Genomic DNA, 24704 nt, shown 5'->3' with positions numbered 1-24704 from the left:
TTTCCCTGCAATACCATCGAAACCTGCTGCCTTGCCGGCTTTTATCTTCCGCAAAGGTTTTGCTACCTCTTCTCGGTTTACCAAATCATTTTCCCTAACCCTCTCACTTTGTACACCTCCTCGACCTAAACACCTTATATCTGCCACTCCATCATCAAACACATTCAACAAACCTTCAAAATACTCACTCCACCTCCTTCTCACATCACCATTACTTGTTATCACCTCCCCATTAGCCCCCTTAACTGAAGTTCCCATTTACTCCCCTGTCTTACGCACTTTATTTACCTCCATCCAAAAAATCTTTTTATTCTCCCTAAATTTTAATGATACTCTCTCACCCCAACTCTCATTTGCCCTCTTTTTCACCTATTGCACCTTTCTCTTGTCCTCCTGCCTCTTTGTTTTATACATCTCCCACTCATTTGCATTGTTTCCCTGCAAAAATCGTTCAAAGGCCTCTCTCTTCTCTTTCACTAATACTCTTACTTCTTCATTCCACCAACCACTACCCTTCCTAGTCATCCCCCTTCTCACGCTTCTGATGCCACATGGATCTTTTGCGCAAGACATCACTGCTTCCCTAAATACATCCCATTCCTCCCCCACTCCCCTTACCTCCGTTGTTCTCACCTTTTTCCATTCTGTACTCAGTTTCTCCTGGTACTTCCTCACACAAGTCTCCTTCCCAAGCTCACTTACTCTCACTACTCTCATCACCCCAACATTCTCTCTTCTTTTCTGAAAGCCCCCACAAATCTTCACCTTCGCCTCAAAAGATAATGATCAGACATCCCTCCAGTTGCACCTCTCAGCACATTAACATCCAAAAGTCTCTCTTTCGCGAACCTATCAATTAACACGTAATCCAATAACGCTCACTGGCCATCTCTCCTACTTACATACATATACTTATGTATATCTCTCTTTTTAAACCAGTTATTCCCAATCATCAGTCCTTTTTCAGCACATAAATCTACAAGCTCTTCACCATTTCCATTCACAACACTGAACACCTAATGTATACCAATTATTTCCTCAATTGCCACATTAATTACCTTTGCATTGAAATCTCCCATCACTATAACCCGGTCTTGTGCATGAAAACCCCTAACGCATTGATGCAGCTGCTCCCAAAACACTTGCCTCTCATGATCTTTGTTCTCATGCCCAAGTGCATATGCACCAATAATCACCCATCTCTCTCTATCAACTTTCAGTTTTACCCATATTAATTCAGAATTTACTTTCTTACACTCAGTCACATACTCCCACAACTCCTGTTTCAGGAGCAGTGCTACTCCTTGACTTGTTCTTGTCCTCTCACTAACCCCTGACTTTATTCCCAAGACATATGTGTGTGTATATATATATATATATATATATATATATATATATATATATATATATATATATATATATATATATATATATATATTTTTTTCTGTTTTTTTGCTTGGTCGCTGTCTCCCGCGTTTGCGAGGTAGCGCAAGGAAACACACGAAAGAAATGGTCCAACCCACCCCCATACACATGTATATACATACGTCCAAACACGCAAATATACATACCTACACAGCTTTCCATGGTTTACCCCAGACGCTTCACATGCCCTGATTTAATCCACTGACAGCACGTCAAGCCCGGTATACCACATCGATCCAATTCACTCTATTCCTTGCCCTCCTTTCACCCACCTGCATGTTCAGTCCCCGATCACACAAAATCTTTTTCACTCCATACTTCCACCTCCAATTTGGTCTCCCACTTCTCCTAGTTCCCTCCACCTCTGACACATATATCCTCTTTGTCAATCTTTCCTCACTCATTCTCTCCATGTGCCCAAACCATTTCAAAACACGCTCTTCTGCTCTCTTAACCACGCTCTTTTTATTTCCACACATCTCTCTTACCCTTACGTTACTTACTCGATCAAACCACCTCACACCACACATTGTCCTCAAACATCTCATTTCCAGTACATCCATCCTCCTGCGCAAAACTCGATCCATAGCCCACGCCTCGCAACCATACAACATTGTTGGAACCACTATTCCTTCAAACATACCCATTTTTGCTTTCCGAGATAATGTTCTCGACTTCCACACATTCTTCAAGGCTCCCAGAATTTTCGCCCCCCCCCCCACCCTATGATCCACTTCCGCTCCCATGGTTCCATCCGCTGCCAGATCCACTCCAAGATATCTAAAATACTTTACCTCCTCCAGTTTTTCTCCATTCAAACTTACCTCCCAATTGACTTGACCCTCAACCCTACTGTACGTAATAACCTTGCTATTATTCACATTTACTCTTAACTTTCTTCTTTCACACACTTTACCAAACTCAGTCACCAGCTTCTGCAGTTTCTCACATGAATCAGCCACCAGCGCTGTATCATCAGCGAACAACAACTGACTCACTTCCCAAGCTCTCTCATCCACAACAGACTTCATACTTGCCCCTCTTTCCAAAACTCTTGCATTCACCTCCCAAACAAACCCATCCATAAACAAATTAAACAACCATGGAGACATCACACACCCCTGCCGCAGACCTGCATTCACTGAGAACCAATCACTTTCCTCTCTTCCTACACGTACACATGCCTTACATACTCGATAAAAACTTTTCACTGCTTCTAAGAACTTGCCTCCCACACCATATATTTTTGATACCTTCCACAGAGCATCTCTATCAACTCTATCATATGCCTTCTCCAGATCCATAAATCCTACATACAAATCCATTTGCTTTTCTAAGTATTTCTCACATACATTCTTCAAAGCAAACACATGATCCACACATCCTCTACCACTTCTGAAACCACACTGCTCTTCCCCAATCTGATGCTCTGTACATCCCTTCACCATCTCAATCAATACCCTCCCATATAATTTACCAGGAATACTCAACAAACTTATAACTCTGTAATTTGAGCACTTACTCTTATCCCCTTTGCCTTTGTACAATGGCACTATGCACGCATTCCGCCAATCCTCAGGCACGTCACCATGAGTCATACATGCCTCGAATAACCTTACCAACCAGTCAATAATACAGTCACCCCCTTTTTTAAGAAATTCCCCTGCAATACCATCGAAACCTGCTGCCTTGCCGGCTTTCATCTTCCGCAAAGCTTTCACTACCTCTTCTCTGTTTACCAAATCATTTTCCCTAACCCTCTCACTTTGCACACCACCTCTACCAAAAACCCTATATCTGCCACACTATCATCAAACACATTCAACAAACCTTCAAAATAGTCACTCCATATATATATATATATATATATATATATATATATATATATATATATATATATATATATATATATATATATATATATATATATATATATTCTTTTTTTTTTTCGTACTATTCGCCATTTCCCGCGATAGCGAGGTAGCGTTAAGAACAGAGGACTGGGCCTTCGAGGGAATATTCTCACCTGGCCCCCTTCTCTGTTCCTTCTTTTGGAAAATTGAAAAAAACGAGAGGGGAGGATTTCCAGCCACCCGCTCCCTCCCCTTTTAGTCGCCTTCTACGACACGCAGGGAATACGTGGAAAGTATTCTTTCTCCCCTACCCCCAGGGATAATATATATATATATATATATATATATATATATATATATATATATATATATATATATATATATATATATATATATATATATATATATATATATATATATATATATATATTTTTTTTTTTTTTTTTTTTTATACTTTGTCGCTGTCTCCCGCGTTTGCGAGGTAGCGCAAGGAAACAGACGAAAGAAATGGCCCAACCCCCCCCCCCCATACACATGTACATACACACGTCCAGACACGCAAATATACATACCTACACAGCTTTCCATGGTTTACCCCAGACGCTTCACATGCCTTGCTTCAATCCACTGACAGCACGTCAACCCCTGTATACCACATGACTCCAATTCACTCTATTTCTTGCCCTCCTTTCACCCTCCTGCATGTTCAGGCCCCGATCACACAAAATCTTTTTCACTCCATCTTTCCACCTCCAATTTGGTCTCCCTCTTCTCCTCGTTCCCTCCACCTCCGACACATATATCCTCTTGGTCAATCTCTCCTCACTCATTCTCTCCATGTGCCCAAACCATTTCAAAACACCCTCTTCTGCTCTCTCGACCACGCTCTTTTTATTTCCACACATCTCTCTTACCCTTACGTTACTTACTCGATCAAACCACCTCACACCACACATTGTCCTCAAACATCTCATTTCCAGCACATCCATCCTCCTGCGCACATCTCTATCCATAGCCCACGCCTCGCAACCATACAGCATTGTTGGAACCACTATTCCCTCAAACATACCCATTTTTGCTTTCCGAGATAATGTTCTCGACTTCCACACATTTTTCAAGGCTCCCAAAATTTTCGCCCCCTCCCCCACCCTATGATCCACTTCCGCTTCCATGGTTCCATCCGCTGACAGATCCACTCCCAGATATCTAAAACACTTCACTTCCTCCAGTTTTTCTCCATTCAAACTCACCTCCCAATTGACTTGACCCTCACCCCTACTGTACCTAATAACCTTGCTCTTATTCACATTTACTCTCAACTTTCTTCTTCCACACACTTTACCAAACTCAGTCACCAGCTTCTGCAGTTTCTCACATGAATCAGCCACCAGCGCTGTATCATCAGCGAACAACAATTGACTCACTTCCCAAGCTCTCTCATCCCCAACAGACTTCATACTTGCCCCTCTTTCCAGGACTCTTGCATTTACCTCCTTTACAACCCCATCCATAAACAAATTAAACAACCATGGAGACATCACACACCCCTGCCGCAAACCTACATTCACTGAGAACCAATCACTTTCCTCTCTTCCTACACGTACACATGCCTTACATCCTCGATAAAAACTTTTCACTGCTTCTAACAACTTGCCTCCCACACCATATATTCTTAATACCTTCCACAGAGCATCTCTATCAACTCTATCATATGCCTTCTCCAGATCCATAAATGCTACATACAAATCCATTTGCTTTTCTAAGTATTTCTCACATACATTCTTCAAAGCAAACACCTGATCCACACATCCTCTACCACTTCTGAAACCGCACTGCTCTTCCCCAATCTGATGCTCTGTACATGCCTTCACCCTCTCAGTCAATACCCTCCCATATAATTTACCAGGAATACTCAACAAACTTATACCTCTGTAATTTGAGCACTCACTCTTATCCCCTTTGCCTTTGTACAATGGCACTATGCACGCATTCCGCCAATCCTCAGGCACCTCACCATGAGTCATACATACATTAAATAACCTTACCAACCAGTCAACAATACAGTCACCCCCTTTCTTAATAAATTCCACTGTAATACCATCCAAACCTGCTGCCTTGCCGGCTTTCATCTTCCGCAAAGCTTTTACTACCTCTTCTCTGTTTATCAAATCATTTTCCCTAACCCTCTCACTTTGCACACCACCTCGACCAAAACACCCTATATCTGCCACTCTGTCATCAGACACATTCAACAAACCTTCAAAATACTCATTCCATCTCCTTCTCACATCACCGCTACTTGTTATCACCTCCCCATTTACGCCCTTCACTGAAGTTCCCATTTACTCCCTTGTCTTACGCACCCTATTTACCTCCTTCCAGAACATCTTTTTATTCTCCCTAAAATTTACTGATAGTCTCTCACCCCAACTCTCATTTGCCCTTTTTTTCACCTCTTGCACCTTTCTCTTGACCTCCTGTCTCTTTCTTTTATACTTCTCCCACTCAATTGCATTTTTTCCCTGCAAAAATCGTCCAAATGCCTCTCTCTTCTCTTTCACTAATACTCTTACTTCTTCATCCCACCACTCACTACCCTTTCTAAACAGCCCACCTCCCACTCTTCTCATGCCACAAGCATCTTTTGCGCAATCCATCACTGATTCCCTAAATACATCCCATTCCTCCCCGACTCCCCTTACTTCCATTGTTCTCACCTTTTTCCATTCTGTACACAGTCTCTCCTGGTACTTCCCCACACAGGTCTCCTTCCCAAGCTCACTTACTCTCACCACCTTCTTCACCCCAACATTCACTCCTCTTTTCTGAAAACCCATACTAATCTTCACCTTAGCCTCCACAAGATAATGATCAGACATCCCTCCAGTTGCACCTCTCAGCACATTAACATCCAAAAGTCTCTCTTTCGCACGCCTGTCAATTAACACGTAATCCAATAACGCTCTCTGGCCATCTCTCCTACTTACATAAGTATACTTATGTATATCTCGCTTTTTAAACCAGGTATTCCCAATCATCAGTCCTTTTTCAGCACATAAATCTACAAGCTCTTCACCATTTCCATTTACAACACTGAACACCCCATGCATACCAATTATTCCCTCAACTGCCACATTACTCACCTTTGCATTCAAATCACCCATCACTATAACCCGGTCTCGTGCATCAAAACCGCTAACACACTCATTTAGCTGCTCCCAAAACACTTGCCTCTCATGATCTTTCTTCTCATGCCCAGGTGCATATGCACCAATAATCACCCACCTCTCTCCATCAACTTTCAATTTTACCCATATTAATCGAGAATTTACTTTCTTACATTCTATCACATACTCCCACAACTCCTGTTTCAGGAGTATTGCTACTCCTTCCCTTGCTCTTGTCCTCCCACTAACCCCTGACTTCACTCCCCAGACATTTCCAAACCACTCTTCCCCTTTACCCTTGAGCTTCGTTTCACTCAGAGCCAAAACATCCAGGTTCCTTTCCTCAAACATACTACCTATCTCTCCTTTTTTCACATCTTGGTTACATCCACACACATTTAGGCACCCACACACATTTAGGTATAAGTTTGTTGAGTATTCCTGGCAAATTATATGGGAGGGTATTGATTGAGAGGGTAAAGGCATGTACAGAGCATCAGATTGGGGAAGAGCAGTGTGGTTTCAGAAGTGGTAGAGGATGTGTGGATCAGGTGTTTGCTTTGAAGAATGTATGTGAGAAATACTTAGAAAAGCAAATGGATTTGTATGTAGCATTTATGGATCTGGAGAGGGCATATGATAGAGTTGATAGAGATGCTCTGTGGAAGGTATTAAGAATATATGGTGTGGGAGGAAAGTTGTTAGAAGCAGTGAAAAGTTTTTATCGAGGATGTAAGGCATGTGTACGTGTAGGAAGAGAGGAAAGTGATTGGTTCTCAGTGAATGTCGGGTTTGCGGCAGGGGTGTGTGATGTCTCCATGGTTGCTTAATTTGTTTATGGATGGGGTTGTTAGGGAGGTGAATGCAAGAGAGTTTTGGAAAGAGGGGCAAGTATGAAGTCTGTTGGGGATGAGAGAGCTTGGGAAGTGAGTCAGTTGTTGTTCGCTGGTGATACAGCGCTGGTGGCTCATTCATGTGAGAAACTGCAGAAGCTGGTGACTGAGTTTGGTAAAGTGTGTGAAAGAAGAAAGTTAAGAGTAAATGTGAATAAGAGCAAGGTTATTATTAGGTACAGTAGGGTTAAGGGTCAAGTCAATTGGGAGGTGAGTTTAAATGGAGAAAAACTGGAGGAAGTGAAGTGTTTTAGATATCTGGGAGTGGGTCTGGCAGCGGATGGAAACATGGAAGCGGAAGTGGATCATAGGGTGGGGGAGGGGGCGAAAATTCTGGGAGCCTTGAAGAATGTGTGGAAGTCGAGAACATTATCTCGGAAAGCAAAAATGGGTATGTTTCAAGGAATAGTGGTTCCAACAATGTTGTATGTTGCGAGGCGTGGACTATGGATAGAGTTTTGCGCAGGAGGATGGATATGCTGGAAATGAGATGTTTGAGGACAATGTGTGATTGGAGGTGGTTTGATCGAGTAAGTAACGTAAGGGTAAGAGAGATGTGTGGAAATAAAAAGAGCGTGGTTGAGAGAGCAGAAGAGGGTGTTTTGAAATGGTTTGGGCACATGGAGAGAATGAGTGAGGAAAGATTAACCAAGAGGATATATGTGTCGGAGGTGGAGGGAACGAAGAGAAGTGGGAGACCAAATTTGAGGTGGAAAGATGGAGTGAAAAAGATTTTGAGTGTTCGGGGCCTGAACATGCAGAAGGGTGAAAGGCGGGCAAGGAATATAGTGAATTGGATCGATGTGGTATACCGGGGTTGACGTGCTGTCAGTGGATTTAATCAGGGCATGTGAAGCGTCTGGGGTAAACCATGGAAAGTTTTGTGGGGCGTGGATGTGGAAAGGGACCTGTGGTTCCGGGCATTCTTGCATGACAGCTAGAGACTGAGTGTGAACGAATGGGGCCTTTGATGTCTTTTCCTAGCGCTACCTCGCACATATGAGGTGGGAGGATGGTATTCCATGTGTGGTGAGGTGGCGATGGGAATGAATAAAGGCAGACAGTGTGAATTGTGTGCATGGTTATATATATATGTGTCTGTGTGTGTATATATATATGTGTGCATTGAGATGTATAAGTATGTATATATGCGTGTGTGGACGTGTATGTATATACATGTGTATGGGGGTGGGTTGGGCCATTTCCTTCGTCTGTTTCCTTGCGCTACCTCAAAAACGCGGGAGACAGCGACAAAGCAGAATAAATAAATAAATGAAATATATATATACATATATATATATATATATATATATATATATATATATATATATATATATATATATATATATATATATATATATATATATATATATATATATATATATATATATATATCATTATTATTATTTTATTATACTTTGTCGCTGTCTCCCGCGTTTGCGAGGTAGCGCAAGGAAACTGACGAAAGAAATGGCCCAACCCCCCCCCATACACATGTATATACATACGTCCACACACGCAAATATACATACCTACACAGCTTTCCATGGTTTACCCCAGACGCTTCACATGCCTTGATTCAATCCACTGACAGCACGTCAACCCCGGTATACCACATCGCTCCAATTCACTCTATTCCTTGCCCTCCTTTCACCCTCCTGCATGTTCAGGCCCCGATCACACAAAATCTTTTTCACTCCATCTTTCCACCTCCAATTTGGTCTCCCTCTTCTCCTTGTTCCCTCCACCTCCGACACATATATCCTCTTGGTCAATCTTTCCTCACTCATCCTCTCCATGTGCCCAAACCACTTCAAAACACCCTCTACTGCTCTCTCAACCACGCTCTTTTTATTTCCACACATCTCTCTTACCCTTACGTTACTCACTCGATCAAACCACCTCACACCACACATTGTCCTCAAACATCTCATTTCCAGCACATCCATCCACCTGCGCACAACTCTATCCATAGCCCACGCCTCGCAACCATACAACATTGTTGGAACCACTATTCCTTCAAACATACCCATTTTTGCTTTCCGAGATAATGTTCTCGACTTCCACACATTCTTCAAGGCCCCCAGGATTTTCGCCCCCTCCCCCACCCTATGATCCACTTCCGCTTCCATGGTTCCATCCGCTGCCAGATCCACTCCCAGATATCTAAAACACTTCACTTCCTCCAGTTTTTCTCCATTCAAACTCACCTCCCAATTGACTTGACCCTCAACCCTACTGTACCTAATAACCTTGCTCTTATTCACATTTACTCTTAACTTTCTTCTTCCACACACTTTACCAAACTCAGTCACCAGCTTCTGCAGTTTCTCACATGAATCAGCCACCAGCGCTGTATCATCAGCGAACAACAACTGACTCACTTCCCAAGCTCTCTCATCCCCAACAGACTTCATACTTGCCCCTCTTTCCAAAACTCTTGCATTTACCTCCCTAACAACCCCATCCATAAACAAATTAAACAACCATGGAGACATCACACACCCCTGCCGCAAACCTACATTCACTGAGAACCAATCACTTTCCTCTCTTCCTACACGTACACATGCCTTACATCCTCGATAAAAACTTTTCACTGCTTCTAACAACTTGCCTCCCACACCATATATTCTTAATACCTTCCACAGAGCATCTCTATCAACTCTATCATATGCCTTCTCCAGATCCATAAATGCTACATACAAATCCATTTGCTTTTCTAAGTTTTTCTCACATACATTCTTCAAAGCAAACACCTGATCCACACATCCTCTACCACTTCTGAAACCACACTGCTCTTCCCCAATCTGATGCTCTGTACATGCCTTCACCCTCTCAATCAATACCCTCCCATATAATTTACCAGGAATACTCAACAAACTTATACCTCTGTAATTTGAGCACTCACTCTTATCCCCTTTGCCTTTGTACAATGGCACTATGCACGCATTCCGCCAATCCTCAGGCACCTCACCATGAGTCATACATACATTAAATAACCTTACCAACCAGTCAACAATACAGTCACCCCCTTTTTTAATAAATTCCACTGCAATACCATTCAAACCTGCTGCCTTGCCGGCTTTCATCTTCCGCAAAGCTTTCACTACCTCTTCTCTGTTTACCAAATCATTTTCCCTAACCCTCTCACTTTGCACACCACCTCGACCAAAACACCCTATATCTGCCACTCTATCATCAAACACATTCAACAAATCTTCAAAATACTCACTCCATCTCCTTCTCACATCACCACTACTTGTTATCACTTCCCTATTTGCGCCCTTCACTGAAGTTCCCATTTGCTCCCTTGTCTTACGCACTTTATTTACCTCCTTCCAGAACATCTTTTTATTCTCCCTAAAATTTAATGATACTCTCTCACCCCAACTCTCATTTGCCCTTTTTTTCACATCTTTCACCTTTCTCTTGACCTCCTGTCTCTTTCTTTTATACATCTCCCACTCAATTGCATTTTTTCCCTGCAAAAATCGTCCAAATGCCTCTCTCTTCTCTTTCACTAATACTCTTACTTCTTCATCCCACCACTCACTACCCTTTCTAATCAACCCACCTCCCACTCTTCTCATGCCACAAGCATCTTTTGCGCAATCCATCACTGATTCCCTAAATACATCCCATTCCTCCCCCACTCCCCTTACTTCCATTGTTCTCACCTTTTTCCATTCTGTAGTCAGTCTCTCCTGGTACTTCCTCACACAGGTCTCCTTCTCAAGCTCACTTACTCTCACCACCCTCTTCACCCCAACATATATATATATATATATATATATATATATATATATATATATATATATATATATATATATATATATATATATATATATATATATATATATATATATATATATATATATACATATATATATATATATATATATATATATATATATATATATATATATATATATATATATATATATATATATGTATATATATATATATATATATATATGTATATATATATATATATATATATATATATATATATATATATATATATATATATATATATATATATATATATATATATATATATATATATATATATATATATTGTTTATGCGTTTTCATAAGTCCATACATATATGGCAATGAAGGGGACAAAGATGACAAATTTTTGATAAGAGAAAAGTTGCCTTTCAACAACAACTTCATTTCTTTATTGAAGTGAGAATTAACTGCTTCTAAGGGATTTTTACTAAGATTAGAATATGTTGTGTTATCATTTAGAAGATCATTCATTTTAGATAAATAGTTACTTTTGTCTAAAATCACAACAGTGTTAGCCTTATCTGCTTTAGTAATATGTATATCCTTGTCTTTTTTTAAGGTGTTGATAGCTCTTATGAATCTTTTAGTTCAATCAGCTTCCACTGGTTTTGACAAACTGGCATACACTTTCTTCCCATGTTGCTTAAATCCTTTAATGTAAATGTTGCCTTTAGCAACAATAATACTATAAAGAATATCTTAATCAGGAATTCACCAGAAAATTCTCTTGGTTGCATCTATAAAGTTCCTTGTGGAAACTGTGATAAATTTTATGTTGGTCAGACTGGTAAGGATCTTTCTGTTAGACTTAAGCAACATGAATATAGTATACGAACGGGACAAGAATCAAATGCCTTTTTTAATGATGTTAACAACTATGATCATTGTATTGACTGGAGTAACGCCATCTCAGTTGTTAACTCTAACTCTATCACCAAGAGAAATATCATTGAATCTTCTATTATCAAATACACAAAGAATTATAATCTTAATGTTAGTGATGGTCTGTACAAATTAGATAACTTTATTGTTGATAAGATTTGTTTATGAACGCTCGTTGTATGTTTTGGACAATCACATGTTTACCAAATGGCGTCCTAGCTTCGTCTCTTCGATGTATATCAACTGACTGTTATATTTCTCTCTTGTGTCTCCACTGATGTGACTATTACACGAAAGTGCACTTGGGAACTTTTCATGTTTCATTTTCCCCGTGGACTCATAGGAATATCTTGATCACGCGCAAAATTGTAATGCTTTCCAATATATATATATACATATATATATATATATATATATATATATATATATATATATATATATATATATTTTTTTTTTTTTTTTTTTTTTTCATACTATTCGCCGTTTCCCGCGATAGCGAGGTAACGTTAAGAACAGAGGATTGGGCCTTTTTTGGAATATCCACACCTGGCCCCCTCTGTTCCTTCTTTTGGAAAATTATAAAAAAAAAAAAGAGAGGGGAGGATTTCCAGCCCCCCGCTCCCTCCCCTTTTAGTCGCCTTCTACGACACGCAGGGAATACGTGGGAAGTATTCTTAATCCCCTATCCCCAGGGATAGTATATATATATATATATATATATATATATATATATATATATATATATATATATATATATATATATATACATAAGGCATGTGTACGTGTAGGAAGAGAGGAAAGTGATTGCTTCTCAGTGAATGTAGGTTTGCGGAAGGGGTGTGTGATGTCTTCATGGTTGTTTAATTTGTTTATGGATGGTGTTGTTAGGGAGGTGAGTGCAAGAGTTTTGGAAAGAGGAGCAAGTATGCAGTCTGTTATGGATGAGAGAGCTTGTAAAGTGAGTGAGTTGTTGTTCGCTGATGATACAGCGCTGGTGGCTGATTCATATAAGAAAATGCAGAAGCTGGTGACTGAGTTTGGTAAAGTGTATGAAAGAAGAAAGTTAAGAGTAAATGTGAATAAGAGCAAGGTTATTAGGTACAGTAGGGTTGAGGGTCAAGTCAATTGGGAGGTAAGTTTGAATGGAGAAAAACCGGAGGAAGTAAAGTGTTTTAGATATCTGGGAGTGGATCTGGCGGCGGATGGAACCATGGAAGCGGAAGTAAATTATAATGTGGGGGAGGGGGCGAAAATTCTGGGAGCCTTGAAGAATGTGTGGAAGTCGAGAACATTATCTCGGAAAGCAAAAATGGGTATGTTTGAAGGAATAGTGGTTCCAACAATGTTGTATGGTTGCGAGGCGTGGGCTATGGATAGAGCTGTGCGCATGAGGGTGGGTGTGCTGGAAATGAGATGTTTGAGGACAATGTGTGGTGTGAGGTGGTTTGATCGAGTAAGTAATGTAAGGGTAAGAGAGATGTGTGGAAATAAAAAGATCGTGGTTGAGAAAGCAGAAGAGGGGGTTTTGAAATGGTTTGGCCACATGGAGAGAATGAGTGTGGAAAGATTGACCAATAGGATATATGTGTCGGAGGTGGAGGGAACGAGGAGAAGTGGGAGACCAAATTGGAGGTGGAAAGATGGAGTGAAAAGATTTGAGTGATCGGGGCCTGAACATGCAGGAGGGTGAAAGGCGGGCAAGGAATAAAGTGAATTGGATCGATGTGGTATACCGGGGTCGACGTGCTGTCAGTGGAATGAATCAGGGCATGTGAAGCGTCTGGGGCAAACCATGGAAAGTTGTGTGGGGCCTGGATGTGGAAAGGGAGCTGTGGTTGCGGGCATTATTGCATGACAGCAGGAGATTGAGTGTGAGCGAATTGGGCCTTTGTTGTCTTTTCCTGGCGCTGCCTCGCGCACATGAGGGGGGAGGAGGATGTTATTCCGCGTTTGGCGGGGTGGCGATGGGGGTGAGTAGGGGCAGACAGTGTGAATTGTGTGTATGTGTGTATATGTGTGTGTCTGTCTGTGTATATATGGGTGTACGTTGGGATGTGTGGGTGTGTATGTTTGGGTGGTTGGACGTTTGTGTGTGTGCATGTGTGTGGGGGGTGGGTTGGGCCATTTCTTTTGTCTGTGTCCTTGCGCTACCTCGCAAGCGCGGGACACAGCGACAAAGCAAAATGAATATTATATATAATAAAAAAATATGTATATATATATATATATATATATATATATATATATATATATATATATATATATATATATATATATATATCCCTGGGGATAGGGGATTAAGAATACTTCCCACGTATTCCCTGCGTGTCGTAGAAGGCGACTAAAAGGGGAGGGAGCGGGGGGCTTTTAATCCTCCCCTCTCGTTTTTTTTTCTTTTTTTTCCAAAAGAAGGAACAGAGGGGGCCAGGTGAGGATATCCCAAAAAAGACCCAGTCCTCTGTTCTTAACGCTACCTCGCTAACGCGGGAAATGGCGAATAGTTTAAAAGAAAGAAAAAAGATATATATATGTATATATATATATATATATATATATATATATATATATATATATATATATATATATATATATATATATATATATATATATATATATATATATATATATATTGTGATCATCGTGTATTTCATCACTATTGTTACATTAATGATCAGCCTAACTGGGGAAGACAACTAGTATCTAATCACAAAGCTGTTTCCCAAATCCTCAACTTTTAATGCGTGCTCTTGCTCCTTTTAGAAAGCCGCGAGACTGTTGTGGACTTTACAGCACCTTACTACTTTGAAGCCGCGACACTAGTTTCCCCCGCACCTAAGGAAAAGAACCGATCCTTTGCCATCTTATCTCCCTTCACAGTCGAGGTATGTGTCTTTAAGGATCTACAGTGTACACATTAATAGTGAGAAAGAGTCATTTTCATCAAGAGGTATATATATGTCATAGACTATGTTTACTTTCAAATTTCATCATCATATATTAATTTCATAATCTGCCCCTGCCCCAGAAGTCCTTTTATCTCTATGAGGCTTATGCAACGCTCAGGAAGCCGTACATGTTCTCCGGCCGGGACTGTCATAAAGTACAGTGATGTGTATTTTTATGTAGAGAAAGAGAGTACAGGGAAATTGAGTAGTACGTACTTAGTGTCTTCGTTGTGGCGATTGTATTGTGGTCATGACCGACCGTGGGATATGCTGAAACGGTGTTTGTGGTATTGTCTGAATGATAAAACTTCAGAGCGTTAGCAGTAGAGTGTGGCGTATTTTTCTGGGAAATGTGATTTCTGGCGGTTGTTTTTTTGGTTGGAAAGAATTCAAAATTGTGTAGTTCTTTTTGGATTGATCCAGTGTGTATGTGTTTGGTCAGACTTATATTTGGTGACGGGGTGGGGGGGTTATGCCTGTGAGTAGTGATTACTGAAGTGGAAGGGGTGGGCCTTTTATTTCTATTTAGGGTTTGGCGTCTGTTGTAGGGTGGCTTGTGTGGGAGAATCTAAAGCTGTTGCGTAAAAGTAAATGCTGAGCATTTTAGAATTGCATTTGGAAAAATCGTTTTTTCGTCATAAAGGCGTCGCAGGTGGGAATGATTGCGTGTAGCTAAGTGAGCCGTATAATGTGTGTAAGCCGACATGCATGTATCGTGTGTTTATTGACTGTTACGTGGCGCGGGAGCACCTAACTGTAGTATTCTGCCTTGGACCAGGTTCTAATTATTGACATTAGGTTTCTGTTTCTTGATGATTAGGGCTTCGGTGATATGTAGGCAACTTGTGTCTTTTTCGCGACGTAGAGTCCCTACAGAATAAACAACTGTCGCATGTGAAGGCAATTGTATGCTTCTTGGTAATGTGTATTTTGCTGGAGCCTTCTTGTAGGTGTAGGGTGAGTGTACAGGTTGTGCCTCCCACATAGGTCATTTTGGTAAGGAACTTACAGTCTCCTTGTTGGCATTTGAATGTATAAACTATGTTGGATTCTTGTTATGTGCCTTGTTTTTATATAGCTAACCAGTTATGATGAGGTCTCATTTTTTCCTGTAGTAGATAACTATCTTGACTTAGTTGTTTTGTGTTCGGTTAATTTTTCTGAGAGGATGACTCGTAACACGCATTCAACAGTCTCGTATGCAGTTGGCATCTAGCTGTAATAACATATCTTATGCGTCGTTGTGTTGCTTAGAGTTTCTGCTGCTGATAGTGTGTTTTGCATTGAATATCTTAGTCGTTTGTTGAAGTCGGAGCTCCTGTAGCCGTTGATGATGAGGGTCAGTTTGATCCGCTGTTCGTCTGTGAGGAAGATACGTCAGTTACATGCAGTGTTATATGTTCGGTGTAACGTTGCTTCGATGCCTCTAGTTATGTAGCGCTGAGGACATTCTCTATTTCTGTATAAACACCAGTCGAGCTGTGCTAGTTTCTTGTGAATGAAGGTTGAATAGCCATCAGCACCGCCGTTCACCATGGCATCTAGGAGCGGCATCTTGTTGTTGTAGATCAAATTATGAGTCAATTTCAGCTGTCTTGAGATGAGCTACTGACGCATATCTAGACGATGCTGGTCAGTCCTACAGGCGCAAGTGACTCATGCTGTATTGAGCCATTTTTTTCATAGCAGATCTAATGATATATTTCTTGTGACTGATACTAGTATTATGATTACGGATGCTTGTATGTACTGACACACACTACAGTTGTCACCATCGACCTGTTTGTTCTCTATAGACGTAATTATCACTTCTGGAGCAGCTGTGGGTCCACTGCTCCACCTAATGACTGATGTTATTCAGTAAATGTATCAGCAGATGTGGGACATCTGCTCCTCCTGCTGAGTTATAGTAAATAAATGCATCAGCAGATGGTGAGGGTGCTTGTGTTGCTACTGCTGTACCTGGTGACTTGTATTATAATCAACTCTGCTACCAGCAGGGTTGACAAACTATCTTCTTGGTCATGGTATTGCTGTGTCTACAACTGTACTTGGTGACTCAACCCTCGTGCCAGTAGGTACAACTAAGTATCTTCCTGGTGTCGGTTCTGGTGGGTCTACTGCAGTACCTGGTGACTCGAGTTATACTAAACCCTTGCACCAGCAGGTGTGATTAAGCAACTTCCTTGTGACTGTTCTGGGTTGTTTGTAGATGTACCTGTTAAACCTTGTTATGATTATCACTTGCCCCAACGGATGTGACCGAGTATCCTCACGATACATTAAGCATTTATCTTAGCAGGTGTAATTGTGTACCTTATTGGTAATGGTATGTGATAGCCTGATGGCGTGCTCCTTTTGCCCCTTGACAGACTTACCTGACCAATTTTCTAATCAAGAATAACTACCTTGTTAATAATTGTGCCAGAGGACCTCCTACAATATGTCCGACTAATGAACATTACTTGTCATAGCAAATGGGAACATTATCTTCCCAGCGGCAATGACAGTAAGCCCTGTGCTCTTTCTCTGCTTATGAAACTGAGACAACAAGCCTCATCAAGCATGACTTAGTTCCACATGTGCTGGCAGGTTTGGCTGTGTATCATCATAGTGACTGTGTTGGTGGGGCCGCTGCTTTACTTGGTGAGTCGTCTACTAGTGGTGTGTACCGGTGAGGAAGAAGGGGCACAATACTCCTTGCAAAGCCTGAGTTTCAACATGTACAGGAGCCTAATGTTGCAGACTAATCTTATGAACTCCAGTCGCTGGTCACTACGCATTATCTCCTTCAGCTGGTATCTCTTCTGCTTATACATATACGGTGAGATAAAGCTAAAATATCAAGCCTATACAGCACCTTTATTACTGATATATATTTATATTCATCTATTCATACTTTGTTACTGCCTCCCGCGTTAGCGAGGTAGCGCAAGGAAACAGACGAAAGAATGGCCCAACCCAACCACATGCACATGCATAAACATAAACGCCCACATACTCACATATACACACTTACACATTTCAAGGTATACATACATACACATACACAGACATATACATATATACACATGCACATATTCATATTGCTACCTTCATCCATTCTCGTCGCCATCCCACCACACACGAAATGTTACCACTCTCCCAACGCGCGCGTGCGAAGTAGAGCAACAAAAAGACAACAAAGGCCACATTCGTTCACACTCTGTCTCTAGCTGTCATGTATGATGCACCGAAACCACAGCTCCCTTTCCAAATCCAAGCCCCACAAAACTTTCCATGCTTTATCCCAGACGCTTCATATGCCCTGGTTCAATCCAGTGAAAGCACATCTACCCCGGTATACCACATCGTTCCAATTCACACTATTCCTTAAACGCCTGTCACCCTCCTGTATGTTCAGGCCCGATCATTCAAAATCTTTCTCACTCGATCCTTCTACCTCCAATTTGGTCTCCCGCATCCCGTTCCCTCCACCTCTGCCACTTATATCCTCTTTGTCAAATTTTCCTCACTCGTTCTCTCATGTGACCAAACCATTTCAATACACCCTCTTCTGCTCTCTCAACCACTCTTTTTATTACCACACATCTCTCTTACCCTTTCATTACTTACTCGATCAAACCACCTCACACCACATATTGTCCTCAAAAATCTCATTTCCAACACTTCCATCCGCCTCCGCACGACCCTATCTATGCCCATTCTTCACAACCATACAATATTGTTGGAACCACTATTCCCTCATACATACCCATTTTTGCTCTCCGCGATAACGTTCTCGCCTTCCACACATTCTTTAACGCTCCAAGAACTTTCGCCCCCTACCCCACCCTGTGACTCACCTCCACTTCCATGGTTCCATCCGCCGCCAATTCCACTCCCAGATATCTAAAACACTTCACTTCCTCCAGTTTTTCCCATTCAAATTTATCTCCCAATCGACTTGTCCCGCAACCCTACTGAACCTTATAACCTTGCTCTTATTCACATTTACTCTCAGCTTTCTTCTTTCACTCACTTTACCAAACTCAGTCACTAGCTTCTGCAGTTTATCATCCGAGTCAGCCACCATCACTATATCATCAGCGAACAACAAATGATTCACTTTCGTGGCCCTCTCATCCACAACAGACTGTATACTTGCCCCTCTCTCCAAAGCTCTTGCATTTACCTCCCTAACAACCCCATCCATAAACATATCAAACAAGAATGGAGACATCACGCACCCCTGTCGCAAAACAACATTTACTGAGAACCAATCACTCTCCCCTCTTCTTACTCGAACACATGCCTTGCACCCTCGATAAAATCTTTTCACGGCTTCTAGCAACTTACCTCCTACACCGCATACTCTTAATACCTTCCACAGAGCATCTTTATCAACTATCGTATGCCTTCTTCAGATCCATAAATGCTACATAGATATCCATGTTTTTCTAAGTATTTTTCACACACATTCTTCAAAGCAAACACCTGGTATACACATCCTCTACCACTTCTGAAACAACACTGCTTTCTCAAGTCTGATCCTCTGTACATTCCTTCACCCTCTCAATCAATACCCTCCCATATAACTTCCCAGGAATACTCAACAAACTTATACCTCTGTAATTTCAACACTCACCTTGTCCCCTTTGCCTTTGTATAATGGCACTATGCATGCATCCACCAATCCTCAGGCACCTCACCATGAGCCATACATACACTGAATATCCTAACCAACCAGTCACCAGCACAGTCACCCCTTTTCTAATAAATTCCACTGCAAAACCATCAAAACCCACCGCCATGCCGGCTTTCTTCTTCCGCAAAGCTTTCACATACTTCTTCCCTGTTTACCAAATCATTCTCACTGACCCTCTCACTTCACGCACCACCTCGACCGAAACACCTTATATCTGCAATTTATCATCAAACCCATTCAACAAATCTTCGAAATAATCGCTACATCTCCCTCTCACTTCACCACTTTTTGTTATTACCACCCCAATCGCCCCCTTCACCGTTGCACTTATTTGTTCTCTTGTCTTACGCACTTTATTTACCTTCTTCCAAAACATCTTTTTATCCTCCCTAAAATTAAATGGTACTCTCTCACCCCAAATCTCAAGGGCTCTCTTTTTCACATCTTGCACCTTTCTCTTGAACTCCTACCTCTTTCTCTTATACACCTCCCAGTCATTTTAACTATTTCCCTACAAAATCCGTCCAAATGTTTCTTTAAGTGGTGTACATGTGGTGTTCAGGGTTGTAATGGGAAATGGTGAAGAGCTACTTGATTTGTGTGCTGAAAAAGGACGGGTAATTGGGAATACATGGTTTACAAAAGAGAGATATCCGTATATAAATAGGAGAGATGGCCAAAGAGCGTTATTGATTACTTGTTGATTGATAGCCGCGGAAAAGAAACACTTTTGGATGCTAATATGCTCAGAAGGGCAACTAGAGGGATGTCTCATCATCATCTTGTGGAGGCAAAGGTGGAGATATGTAGAGTTTTTTAAGAAAAGAAGAGAGAATGTTGGGGTGAAGAGAGTGGTGAGAGTAAGTGAGCTTGGAAAGTAGACTTATGTGAGGAAGTATCAGGAGAGATTGAGGTAGAATGGAAAAATATAAGATCAAATAACGTAAGGGGAGTTGGGGAGGAATAGGATGTTTTAGGGAAGCAGTGATGGGTTATGCAAAAGATGCCTGTGGCATGAGAAAGGTTGGGTGGGCACATTAGAAAGAGTTGTGAGTAATGGGATGAAGAAGTAAGATTGTTAGTGAAACAGAATGAATACAATACATATATATATATATATATATATATATATATATATATATATATATATATATATATATATATATATATATATATATATATATATATATATATATATCTTTCTTTCAAACTATTCGCCATTTCCCGCATTAGCAAGGTAGCGTTAAGAACAGAAGACTGGGCCTCTGAGGGAATATCCTCACCTGGCCCCCTTCTCTGTTCCTTCTTTTGGAAAATTAAAAAAAACAAGAGGGGAGGATTTCCAGCTCCCCCCTCCCTCCCCTTTTAGTCGCCTTCTACGACACGCAAGGAATACGAGGGAAGTATTCTTTCTCCCCTATCCCCAGGGATAATATATATATATTATATATATATATATTATATATATATTATATATATAATATATATATAATATATATATATTGAGTGGGAGAAGTATAAAAGAAAGAGACAGGAGGTCAAGAGAAAGGTGCAAGAGGTGAAAAAAAGGGCAAATGAGAGTTGGGGTGAGAGACTATCAGTAAATTTTAGGGAGAATAAAAAGATGTTCTGGAAGGAGGTAAATAGGGTGCGTAAGACAAGGGAGCAAATGGGAACTTCAGTGAAGGGCGTAAATGGGGAGGTGATAACAAGTAGTGGTGATGTGAGAAGGAGATGGAATGAGTATTTTGAAGGTTTGTTGAATGTGTCTGATGACAGAGTGGCAGATATAGGGTGTTTTGGTCGAGGTGGTGTGCAAAGTGAGAGGGTTAGGGAAAATGATTTGGTAAACAGAGAAGAGGTAGTAAAAGCTTTGCGGAAGATGAAAGCCGGCAAGGCAGCAGGTTTGGATGGTATTGCAGTGGAATTTATTAAAAAAGGGGGTGACTGTATTGTTGACTGGTTGGTAAGGTTATTTAATGTATGTATGACTCATGGTGAGGTGCCTGAGGATTGGCGGAATGCGTGCATAGTGCCATTGTACAAAGGCAAAGGGGATAAGAGTGAGTGCTCAAATTACAGAGGTATAAGTATGTTGAGTATTCCTGGTAAATTATATGGGAGGGTATTGATTGAGAGGGTGAAGGCATGTACAGAGCATCAGATTGGGGAAGAGCAGTGCGGTTTCAGAAGTGGTAGAGGATGTGTGGATCAGGTGTTTGCTTTGAAGAATGTATGTGAGAAATACTTAGAAAAGCAAATGGATTTGTATGTAGCATTTATGGATCTGGAGAAGGCATATGATAGAGTTGATAGAGATGCTCTGTGGAAGGTATTAAGAATATATGGTGTGGGAGGCAAGTTGTTAGAAGCAGTGAAAAGTTTTTATCGAGGATGTAAGGCATGTGTACGTGTAGGAAGAGAGGAAAGTGATTGGTTCTCAGTGAATGTAGGTTTGCGGCAGGGGTGTGTGATGTCTCCATGGTTGTTTAATTTGTTTATGGATGGGGTTGTTAGGGAGGTAAATGCAAGAGTCCTGGAAAGAGGGGCAAGTATGAAGTCTGTTGGGGATGAGAGAGCTTGGGAAGTGAGTCAGTTGTTGTTCGCTGATGATACAGCGCTGGTGGCTGATTCATGTGAGAAACTGCAGAAGCTGGTGACTGAGTTTGGTAAAGTGTGTGGAAGAAGAAAGTTAAGAGTAAATGTGAATAAGAGCAAGGTTATTAGGTACAGTAGGGTTGAGGGTCAAGTCAATTGGGAGGTGAGTTTGAATGGAGAAAAACTGGAGGAAGTGAAGTGTTTTAGATATCTGGGAGTGGATCTGTCAGCGGATGGAACCATGGAAGCGGAAGTGGATCATAGGGTGGGGGAGGGGGCGAAAATTTTGGGAGCCTTGAAAAATGTGTGGAAGTCGAGAACATTATCTCGGAAAGCAAAAATGGGTATGTTTGAAGGAATAGTGGTTCCAACAATGTTGTATGGTTGCGAGGCGTGGGCTATGGATAGAGTTGTGCGCAGGAGGATGGATGTGCTGGAAATGAGATGTTTGAGGACAATGTGTGGTGTGAGGTGGTTTGATCGAGTAAGTAACGTAAGGGTAAGAGAGATGTGTGGAAATAAAAAGAGCGTGGTTGAGAGAGCAGAAGAGGGTGTTTTGAAATGGTTTGGGCACATGGAGAGGATGAGTGAGGAAAGATTGACCAAGAGGATATATGTGTCGGAGGTGGAGGGAACGAGGAGAAGAGGGAGACCAAATTGGAGGTGGAAAGATGGAGTGAAAAAGATTTTGTGTGATCGGGGCCTGAACATGCAGGAGGGTGAAAGGAGGGCAAGGAATAGAGTGAATTGGAGCGATGTGGTATACAGGGGTTGACGTGCTGTCAGTGGAGTGAATCAAGGCATGTGAAGCGTCTGGGGTAAACCATGGAAAGCTGTGTAGGTATGTATATTTGCGTGTGTGGACGTGTGTATGTACATGTGTATGGGGGGGGCCATTTCTTTCGTCTGTTTCCTTGCGCTACCTCGCAAACGCGGGAGACAGCGACAAAGTATAAAAAAAAAAAAAAAAAAAAAAAAAAAATATATATCTTTCTTTCATACCATTCGCCATTTCACGCATCAGCGAGGCAGCGCCAAAAAACAGAGGTCTGGGCCCCTGAGGGAACATCGTCTGCCGCCCCCACCCCCTCTGTTCCCCCCCTGGATAATTATTTGTATATATGTATATATATATATATATATATATATATATATATATATATATATATATATATATATATATATATATATATATATATATATACATATATATATATATATATATATATATATATATATATATATTATCCCTGGGGATAGGGGAGAAAGAATACTTCCCACGTATTCTCTGCTTGTCGTAGAAGGCTACTGAAAGGGGAGGGAGCGGGGGGCTGGAAATCCTCCCCTCTCAATTTTCTTTAATTTTCCAAAAGAAGGAACAGAGAAGGGGGCCAGGTGAGGATATTCCCTCAGGGGCCCAGTTCTCTGTTCTTAACGCTACCTCGCTAACGCGGGAAATGGCGAATAGTTTGAAAAAAAAAAAAAAAATATATATATATATATATATATATATATATATATATATATATATATATATATATATATATATATATATATATATATATATATATAAGACAAGGGAGCAAATGGGAACTTCAGTGAAGGGCGCTAATCGGGAGGTGATGACAAGTAGTGGTGATGTGAGAAGGAGATGGAGTGAGTATTTTGAAGGTTTGTTGAATGTGTTTGATGATAGAGTGGCAGATATAGGGTGTCTTGGTCGAGGTGGTGTGCAAAGTGAGAGGGTTGGGGAAAATGATTTGGTAAACAGAGAAAAGGTAGTAAAAGCTTTGCGGAAGATGAAAGCCGGCAAGGCAGCAGGTTTGGATGGCATTGCAGTGGAATTTATTAAAAAATGGGGGGACTGTATTGTTGACTGGTTGGTAAGGTTATTTAATGCATGTATGACTCATGGTGAGGTGCCTGAGGATTGGAGGAATGCGTGCATAGTGCCATTGTACAAAGCCAAAGTGGATAAGAGTGAGTGCTCAAATTACAGACGTATAAGTTTGTTGAGTATTCTTGGTAAATTATATGGGAGGGTATTGATTGAGAGGGCGAAGGCATGTAAAGAGCATCAGATTGAGAAAGAGCAGTGTGGTTTCAGAAGTGGTAGAGGATGTGTGGATCAGGTTTTTGCTTTCAAGAATGTATGTGAGAAATACTTAGAAAAGCAAATGGATTTGTATGTAGCATTTATGGATCTAGAGAAGGCATATGATAGAGTTGATAGAGATGCTCTGTGGAAGTTATTAAGAATATATGGTGTGGGTGGGAAGTTGTTAGAAGCAGTGAAAAGTTTTTATCGAGGATGTAAGGCATGTGTACGTGTAGGAGGAGAGGAAAGTGATTGGTTCTCAGTGAATGTAGGTTTGCGGCAGGGGTGTGTGATGTCTCCATGGTTGTTTAATTTGTTTATGGATTGGGTTGTTAGGGAGGTGAATGCAAGAGTTTCGGAA

The 24704-nt window shown here is 41.0% G+C and overlaps 1 protein-coding gene across 1 annotated transcript in view; it reads left to right on the top strand.

The window, feature by feature from the left end:
* The window catches only part of LOC139753524 (glutamate receptor ionotropic, delta-1-like), a 69076-nt gene that overhangs the window by 30490 nt on the left and 13882 nt on the right, over nt 1-24704 (top strand). The window contains exons 4-5 of the mRNA XM_071670171.1: nt 14776-14897; nt 17553-17784. Of these exons, the coding sequence (XP_071526272.1) occupies nt 14776-14897; nt 17553-17784 (354 nt within the window). The remainder of the gene's footprint in view (nt 1-14775; nt 14898-17552; nt 17785-24704) is intronic.

Source organism: Panulirus ornatus, chromosome 14 (assembly GCF_036320965.1).
Source record: "Panulirus ornatus isolate Po-2019 chromosome 14, ASM3632096v1, whole genome shotgun sequence".
Taxonomy (NCBI): domain Eukaryota; kingdom Metazoa; phylum Arthropoda; class Malacostraca; order Decapoda; family Palinuridae; genus Panulirus; species Panulirus ornatus.
Note: the sequence above shows the minus strand (reverse complement) of the source record. Positions and strands in the feature narration are given on the sequence as shown.